The following is a 9,650-nucleotide window of genomic DNA, read 5'->3' on the forward strand; positions in this document are numbered from 1 at the left end:
TTCATGAACAGCACTGAGAGCAAGAAGAAAAAGCAGATCATAGTGCAAATAAGAAAGCAGGGCTTCAAACTATCAGAGACTGGAACAGTGATGGAAGTACGATCCCCCAGCGTTCACAAGTGCCACGTTTGTTTTAGCAGCAGTGGCAACACCACCTGACACAACCAACGGATGCATCAAACCTGTAAAATGCTGGTTAAAAATGGACTTTACTTTAAAAATAAATACTCTGCCACAGTCCTGCTTATTTCTGGAGAGTCGGGAATGTATGAAAATATTTTAAACGTCGTCTTATACGAATGCGTAAATGTGTTTCCTTTCATTTAGAGCATTTTTTAAAGTCTTGTACTGTTTATTATTTAAGACAGTGGTTCCCAACCTTTTTCCTTAAGGGACCCCTTTTCTGCCACTGAGGAAACTGACGACCCCTGACTTAGTGACACGTTTTATAGATATTTCATATTACATTCAGTGTATAACAGTAGAGAACAGCTGATAAACTGTACAATGAATTCAAATAGTGAACACAATAACTGCAGGAAGTTTGTTTAAAACCAGAGATTTGGATGAAATTTGAGCTGTCTGCATTATGTTTTTTCCCCCCAATCATACACACTTGATTGTTTTACTAGCTCTAATGCAGGAGGACATTATATGGCAGAGCTCTGTGCCTTTGGTTTAGATCTTAAATAATAATCTAAACTTAAAAAAATGAATTTAATTTATTTAAAATTGGCTAATCTTCACAGAAATTAACAAAATGTTGAGATAGACGCATTAATGCGTATGTTTTAAAAGTTTTTTACAACCCTTAAAATCAAAAAGGCATGGCCACTCTCTGTGAGGCTTTGGCGCCCTCTTCTGGGGGTCCAGACTCCTAGGTTGGGAACCACTGATCAAGAGTCATGGCTAATTTTCAAAATTACATTTTTTTTACATGAAGAAGCAAAAATATTTAAATGAATTAATGTCACATTCCATTGAGGGGACGTAGAGAAATGAACTGTGAGATCTACTGTTTACCCACTTCTTAGAAACATACTGTATGACTACAGTTTCTGCACAGCACAATCTTCCAGCCAAGTAAGTAGTTTGAAGGAAAGGTCTTATTAGAAATACACCCGAGGTGGCTCACTTCCACGTACTGTACATTCATACACACAATTCAAGATATTGGTCAAACAGTATTTGCAAATGATATTTAAGTGCATCTAACGGGTGAAGTTTGCCACACTGAACTGTACAAAAATGCCAAAACAATAAAATAATAAAATACAAATTAAGTGAAGCACTTAAATGTCAATTTTGTGCAGTTTCGTGTGACAGAGAAATTTGCTGACACTGTCTAATCAGTCTTAATGTGGAAAACTCCACCCAGCTGGTACTTCAAGGTGATTTAAACACACAAACACTCAGAATTACTTGCAACTACCTGGTCCGACTGTTTGTCCCCTTGACACACACACAGTCACATTTCAAAGCCTCTCTCTCTCACTCACTCACTCACTCACTCACTCACTCACTCACTCACACACTCACACACACACACATCCTGAAAAATACTGCAGCACATTGTATCTGGATGCAAACAAGGGATATTCTCATTCAGACTTTGCTGACAACTTCTGCACTGCGTTCTCTCACACACTCACTCCACGAGGGTCGAGTATGAGCTTTAGCTGTCGTCCTCTGCGTTGCTCTGGGCCTGGGACCTTTCTGGATTGGAGGAGCCTTCAAAGCGCTGGGAGGCGATGGCTGCTTGGTGAGACATACTCTTCCTCACTATGTCACCTTTCCTCCACAGGGTGATCTCCTGCAACAGCACAATACAGGACTAATGATATATATTTTTTTCCAAGCTTTGGAAAGCTCCCTCCACAACAACAGAAGCCATTATACAACGGTTTTCTCCTTCCTCTCTTCCTCCTACTCTCCTTGTGACAAGTACACTGAACTTCATGTGTAAAATCAGTAGAATGCCCCTTTAATATTCAGATAAGTCTATTGCACCCTAAAGTTTTCAGTTGGGTGAGAAAGAAAAACAAAGCTGCAGGTAGGTAACTTTTATAAAAAATAACTTGTCATATTTATTAAAACTTTGACTATATCCTGACAGTGTTACATGAGGCAGATAATCTGTGAAACAATCCTAATGGCATTTGCAACAATCCACCGGGCCTGAATGAAAAAAAAAACAATTAGAGCGGAGAAAGACGATACTTTGGGCTGGTGGCCTGAAGAGTTTCACTGCTCTGATTGGTTGGTTTCATTCATGCTGGTGGATCCTTTAAATCCCATTAGGAGCACTNNCAGAGGAACCTGATTGTTTCACAGATTATCTGTCTCATGTTCTACTGTCAGGATATAGTGAAGGTTTCAGTAAATATGACTAAAAGTTATTTTAGTAAAAGTTATCTACTGCAGCTTTAATACCAGTGCTGGTAATAAGAAATACATTGTATTACTTTACTAGTTACTTCTCACAAAAGTAATTGGTGCATATTAAAGTAATTAGTTACTAGGTTTTCCAGTTCTCTTCTCGCTTTCATATATATTATTTAAGTGTTGCTGTGGGCCAAATGTATCTAGTTATTAATACTCCTGACCACCAGAGGGCAGGTAACATTAGATCACAAACAGGAAAATCAACAGGATACACTTGGACGTGCTGCTGTCTTTTGCAGTTGCCCACTATTTTCAGGTAAGACTAAAGTAACAAGTCTATTTAATAATTTATAACGTTCACTGAAGCCACAGTGCAGCATGTGTACCTGCTGTTTGAAATAGCGTCTTTCCTCCTCATCGATGAGGACCAGGTTGAGGTAGTACCGCACCGAGTACTTCTTGTTGATGTCCCTCATGGTGGGCGTCATCTCGTAGCCTGCTAGAAACAGCCTGATGGGGATGGACTCTCCTGCAGCACAAGAGGTCAGATTTAGTGTGCAACAAATGAACTCAGGACAGAAACTCCCGACAGAAACACAGTTCATTACCCACCAAAGACAGGAAAAGTTACCTCTGACTGGTGCACCATCCATGATCTCGTACTTTGCTATGGTGTCGTTCTCGTGGTAGACGTTGGGCCCCGTGCCAGTAGTCTCCCGCTTGATGATGTCAATCTCCATATGTTTGATCTTAATCCTCACCAGCAGAAAGTAAATCTTCCCTACAATCACATCTTTTAGGTGATACCTGAGAGCAAACAGTATGATCGGTCGAATCAGTCTCTCTTGCTTTTATGAAGGACACAGGAAGTTATTTAAGTGCATAATTGTACAGAGGAAATCATACTTGGACTTATTGTACTCAAACTCTATGTGTAGGCAGTCCTCGATCCCCACTTCCATCTTGATTGAGGAGTTGAGCTCAGGGTAGGTGCTGAGTGTGTGAACCACAATGTCCAGCTCTTTGCTGGTGTCATTCAGTCTCCGGCCTACTGTCGCCCTCAGAAAGTAGCTAGAAGGGAAAAAATGATCACGTGGCTATGAAACAGGACCCGCAGCAGTGTAACACTATAACCAGTGAGTGGCCCTGTTACTGATACTAGAACTAAACTAGAACAGATAACTGTAGTGGGGCAAAGAAGGTTGTGCCAGAGGAAAGGCCATGTTCCTTTGAAACAGTTTTATCCCATTCACAGTGGCCACATTAGGACATGTCAGAATCAGCTTGTCAGCCTCTGTTCTACATCGTCAGACAGGGCTCATATTTCATCAGTCTGAGCTGGACGGGAGGAATATTTCAACATTTTGAGAAATGTGCTTATTTACTTTACAACAGAGTTGTTTAGCCCGACTTTCCACGTCCTGCAGACTTGTACCGGTTACATAGACACACACACAGTATCATTCATACTACAATTGAGGGTGCACGTTGGTCTGGCGTTCCACTCATGCACACACTGCTAAAACGTAGACTGGCTTTTTGGATGTTCAGGTCTTTGTCTGTTTGACCGAGGACAGGGATGAGCTAGACACAGCACAGAAGAACAGCAGACAGTCCCGCTTCAGCTGCATTCCCAAAAACTCCGGCAGTGCACAACCTTCTGCAGGGTTGTGCGGAGGTGTGGCCATGTTTATTAGTACTTTAGAACGTAACTGCAGGCGCCCAGAAGCCAAGGCTGGGTCCTTGCAGCAGTGGCCATGGGTTGACTGGGACCTCATATCCCCCTCATATCTGCGTGTTGAATGTGAGGCTAAAGCCAGAAGACCATTAGCTTAGCTTAGTATTAAGACAGGAATCAGTGGCAAAACAACTAGCTAGGTAAAAAATCCACCTAACCACATAACATATCCACATGACTCCCCACATAATGGACAAATATGAGATCTTCTTATATAACTCTCTTTAAAAAAGCAAATAATTGTATTTCCCAAAATCTCAAACTACTCCTTTAACAGCTTTTAGCAGATTACATGTTAATTTTAACACATGCTAACAATAACATATGTATGAGTAGAGATACCATGATGACAAGTATTCAGGCATTACTGTTTGATGTATGCTGTCATGATCTCAAGTTTTGCTAGGACAACTGGACCAGTAGAAAACAGAGATGACTATATTATCTTTTAATGAAGTCACATTAGTTTTACTCAAATACTGAAACAAGCAATGAGGATAGACCTGCAGCTGTTTCCTCACCTTATGGCATTATATAAATGATCATGGCATCAGGAGACTGTAGGGAGACATCGAAACTCATCATTCAGGAGACTCATTTAAGTCAGATTTCATTTTTAGGTTTGGGCTAATGGCACTCTTCACCTGAATGTTGCTGCGAACTATTATGTACATTGCAAATAATTCATGCACACCATGCAGAGAGCACACAGCAGGGCTTACCGTAATTTGACGTTCTGACCCGTGTAAGACTCGTAGGGTTTCTCCACATGCGTGAACTCAAAGTCAAACGTCTGCGACTGTGTGAGCTCCCCTGGCCGAGCCAAGTCTTTCACAAGAGACACGAACTCATGGTGGTTTCCTCTGTCATAGTACAGCTCTGGAAAAGAAGACATGAATAAGACAAACTAACAGCATCAGCTGCAGTGGAGCAGTTTTATACATACAGTCAAGATTTGATCTGATGACAGAACAACAACTGTAATAGATTTGTCTTCTTTATTGCTGAAGTCAAATCCTTTTAAACCGTTTTACCTGAAGTACAACGAGGCTAGTGATTTAATGCCTGGGCCATCACTGCAGCTCTAAACAGTCTGATGAGGGCAGGCTTTAGTTGCTTTTTTAACAATGCCACCTTTAAGGATGCCATTTTGCTCTCCTAACCATGATCTAAAGTACTACTTCTTCTTATTTATTCGGAGACAAACAGAAAAAAGGGGAAAGGGAGGGGTGTAGCAGTGACATAAAATGTCAAGAGGAACTTCCTACTGTTGCTTCAAACTCAGATTAAGCTTATTCTGCATTTTAATATATTAGAAATGAAAATAGAACAGAATGTACCTTTGAAAGAATGCAAATAAGCTGTAGCTGGAGTGAAACGAGGAGTTATCTTTTCCCAATCAAGTGGGCCCTCAGGCTGGTTTTACACAGTGCAACCTTTGTCTAATTAGTTGCAGATATCAAATGATTTTTCCCATCAGTTTTTTGCGAAACTCCAACAAAACTTATGGTTCATCATGTAAAGCCGACCTCATCCTTTAAAGACACACTCCCTGGTTTAGGTTCTTTAAATGCTTTCATACTGATAAAAGGATGAACTGACTGACTGGTGAAATTATGCATTCAACAGTTTTATCATCAAAAAGTACCAAATGTCATAATTCTCATTATGCAGCTGAATGGTGAAACACCTGTCATTGTACTATTTGTATGGGGTTATTATACGCCTAATTTGCAACATTTGCATAGTGATTCAATTAGTTAGATTACTTTTTGTAGTTTTTTGGGTGGTTAACTACTGAAACTACAAGTGATTTGGGCCATAAACGGAAAGGAATTTTACATTTTTACTTTACTTTATCCCTGCTGTAACTGAACCCCCTTTGACCAGCCCTGTAACCTTTTTTCTTTCAGGCTGACCGCTGTGAAGGCAACGCTTTCGTCAGGTATCCACCACCACACACTTGATCTTTGTGAAAAAGGGCAGCCGTTGCTCAGTGCTCACACAGCGACAGCGTCATCATGAATAAACCTCCCAAATCCCAGAGGAAGAATCACCATGGCCATACTGGAGCAAATACATGGCACTGACTAGCTCCAGACAAAACCTACGCTTTTACTTGTGAGCCTGTGAATATCAGGGATTTGATTCTGGGGGTTATCTATGACCTGGGAACATGCATCACAGCATGTTTTTTTTGCTGGCATGGGACTTTTTTGCATTATATTTTGTTATAGTTTTATATCACGTGTACACTGTCAATTCGATTTTTTTTTCTTTTACAAATGCAAGGTGCAAAGACATCAGTTTCACCTTTACTAAGAAAAGGAAGTATGCATTGTTTTGCACAGTTTATACCCTACCTCAGAAATAAAAACGGATTCAGTAACACTTTAGATTACAGGTACACATATTCACCATTAACTAGTTGCCTACTAGCATCCATATTAGTAGAATATTGACTCTTTATCATTATTGAGCACTTATTGAAACCTTATTTTGACTGACCATATTCTACAACCACGAGGCCATTATCCAGGAGTTTTCCCACAATAACCTCCTCATTAGTACTTAATGATAATAAGTAAGGAAGTTGTTGTATATGAAGCACTATCTTAATATGCTTTGCTCAGTATAGAAATATAGAATATATTTAGAATATACTCATTCTCACTGACTAACAGTTAATAGTTGTGGTTGTGTTAGTAGTGTCTTTCCAACTCAGAAAATGCAGTAAGTAAGCAAGACCTTCATTTAAATATTTTCTCAATTCAAGTTTAATAGTTCAAAGTCCTGTCAATGTGGTCCATACTGTGCAAGTATATTGAGCTCATAATTCATGTACATAACTTCCTTACTTACTGTTAATAAGCAGTAATTAGGAGAAAGCTCAATGCCTTTAATTGATAGAGACAGCTGAAGACTGAAAGGAGAGAGAGAGAGAGACAGCAAAGGGCCACATGCAGTATACTCAGCCCTGGCACTATGTGAGAAAAAAAGAGCCAATATGCTACAAATATGTATGCTAATAAGCAACCAGTTAATGGTGAATATTGTAAAACTTCAATTAACAGCCCGGGCTTTTATTTGCTTCAACCACTGAACTCAACCTGCCTTTATTTGGAGCAGGCCTTTCATTCATTTTGCACAAAACCCTTGCTCAGCAAAAATAGGAAATACTATCAAACTGTTGACTCAAACCAGCATGAATATTACTTGGAGAAAAACCTCACTATGGAATAACATAACAATTACAAATAATTCATTTGATCATTTGATACTTTGGTGCTCGCAGTTTCCGTAAAATGAACTGAACAACTGAACTGTGGAGAATCTAACTGATCTACAGATGTGTAGCATGGAGCTTTTCAGTCATTGTCTTCAGTCTCATTTGGATCAGGACAGTGAACGCAGCACTGTCAATGGTATTGAATCGTTACTAGTTGAGTGTAACGTCAGCCCTACTTCCTACTCCTTCCTATTAAAGGACAGTGTACTTTGTGGCCAATGGATTTTCATTTTGAAATGAGAAAACCAAAATCAGATAACGAGACGTTTTCCTTTTTATTTTGAAAATAAAAAATAAAACAAAAACACAAAATGACAACGAGAAAAGTACCCGCTTTCCGTTTTTTTATTTTGAAGAATTAAAAAAAAAAAAACACAAAAAGAAAAACCGACCCGTTTTGTTCGTCATATTTATTAACAGCAGTCGCTTCTGTTTCTCATTTCAAAAACAAACCCCGTTGACCCCAAAGTACACTGACCATGAAAGTCACCAGTCTAATTTGACAGAGCTTTGAAAGAGCTTTTCGTTTTAAAAACAAGGGTCAAAGGTCAATGAGGCAGTTAGCCAATGGCTGATGTGTCAGCTGACGTTAGCTTGCACCCGCATCTGTCACGAGACCTGACACCAGAAACGGACACTTGTTACGACTGTACGCTGCTCTGCTGTGTGACGTTACACTGCTTCACGCGTTACTATTAGGATCAATGTAATAAAGTACACAGTGTGAGTGTCGGGCAGTGTACTGAGCGCCTGTAGCTAGCTCCCCAACAGCTCCTGTCATACTTTGGCCACTTCTCTCAGCGGGCTCAGTGTGAAACGCAGGCCCGCCACCGCTCACCTATCTGGCCGATAAACTCAATCTTGATGCCGTTGTGCTCCAGCCTCTTTCCCGGGTACTTGAGCGTAACGTTGACTTTCCCCGACACCGTCTCCCCGTCGTAGAAGAGAAAATATTTGTCCTTCCTGCCGTCTTCACTCTTATGCTCGGCTTTCTTTCTCGTTTCGGCGTCATTCAGAACTATATCGATGTCCGCACTTTGACCAAAACCGAAGAAGCTCATTGCTGCTCGTCAGTCAAGCTCTGTCGCTGGACCCTGCTGAGAAAGACGCCCCCCGTTCTATAAAACAGCACACACTAGTTTCTGTTCGTTTTGCTGTGAGGTGTCCAGTGCAAACAGCTTCCCAGATTATTGAATACTTCGAGTTACAACCCGTTGACTGCGCATGCGTCCACAGTCATGTGAACTTAAGCGTTTTGTCAAATGAGTTATTTTTCGTGTCTTTTTTCAACTTTTATTAAGCACTATACTATCACTGCTAAACTAACACAACAATATATGGTTGAAAGTGACAATATTAAACGCTGGTATCGTTTCTCGTTCCAATATGTCTGCACTTTTATGGCGCAGTATCAACAGGCGGAAGAAACACATAACAAATCCTGGCACTACTGTGGCTTTCCTGCCCTGAGTACAGACTTTCAGGCACTCTTCATTATGTGGTCATGCAGACAACATTCCTGCAGTGGTTCCCAACCCTTTTGGTTTGTGCGCCTTAAAATTAAGTAATGTCTACCTGTGACCCCGACATGGCGAGTTATGACCAGGCCAACCAAAGAGTGACTTATGCGATATCTTAATGCTGCAGTAGGTAGCTTTTATTTTAAAATAAATAAATAAATAAATAAAGTCAGATTTTCTGAAACTTTCACTATCTCCTGACAGTAGTACATGAGATAGATAATCTGTGAAAAAATCAGGTTCCTCTGGCTCCTAATGGTATTTGTGAGAATCTACCGGGCCTGAATGAAAACAAGCAATCAGAGCTGGTTCACTGCTACGGTTACAGGGGCACTGATGGAACTGAGTCATCATTACTACACATTACTAAGTGTTTTCCCGGCTTTGACGGCTGCTGTGCAACCAGTCCCTTGCAGTGATAAACTCAGGAAAGCTTCAATATCAGTATGAGTTGTGATGTTTTATTTGAATAATATGATGGTCAACTGGCAATGTACCAGTTAAATGAAGGGATTCTGTTATTTACATCAATTTACATCAATTTACATCCTGCAGTTTCTTTTTGTTGGTCCTGTAATTATCAGTGATTCCTACGCTGTTCCTCCCAAATTTTCCCTTATTTAAATGAAGGGTCTAGAGGGTGTTCTATTTTGTGATTTGAGCCTTTAGAAGCCTTTTTGTCATGTTATGACATATTGTGCCTTGACATTTCAGTTCA

At 40.2% G+C, this 9,650-nt stretch overlaps 1 protein-coding gene across 1 annotated transcript; it reads right to left on the bottom strand.

Moving 5' to 3' along the window:
• Positions 1–480: 480 nt before the first annotated feature.
• vps26bl (vacuolar protein sorting 26 homolog B, like) lies at positions 481–8,632 on the bottom strand. The gene is made up of 6 exons (XM_035666388.1): positions 8,251–8,632; positions 4,846–5,002; positions 3,292–3,456; positions 3,017–3,192; positions 2,772–2,914; positions 481–1,813 (listed from the first exon to the last, which is right to left on the bottom strand). The coding sequence occupies exons 1-6, from the start codon at positions 8,471–8,473 to the stop codon at positions 1,676–1,678; spliced, it is 1,002 nt and encodes a 333-aa protein (XP_035522281.1). The 5' UTR covers positions 8,474–8,632; the 3' UTR covers positions 481–1,675.
• Between the last annotated feature and the right edge of the window lie 1,018 nt (positions 8,633–9,650).

The sequence above is a fragment of the Morone saxatilis genome, unplaced genomic scaffold, assembly GCF_004916995.1.
Source record: "Morone saxatilis isolate NCDOM2014 unplaced genomic scaffold, NCSU_SB_2.0 Contig20, whole genome shotgun sequence".
Taxonomy (NCBI): Eukaryota; Metazoa; Chordata; class Actinopteri; family Moronidae; genus Morone; species Morone saxatilis.

What these genes read in the sequence shown, in the direction of transcription:
- vps26bl (XM_035666388.1), bottom strand. Translation starts at nt 8,473, where the DNA reads ATGAGCTTCTTCGGTTTTGGTCAAAGTGCGGACATCGATATAGTTCTG. An exon ending in TGAGTTTATCGGCCAGATAG is followed by an intron (nt 5,003 to 8,250) that starts GTGAGCGGTGGC and finishes CTTCTTTTCCAG; the next exon opens with AGCTGTACTATGACAGAGGA. An exon ending in GGATGGTGCACCAGTCAGAG is followed by an intron (nt 2,915 to 3,016) that starts GTAACTTTTCCT and finishes CTTGTGCTGCAG; the next exon opens with GAGAGTCCATCCCCATCAGG.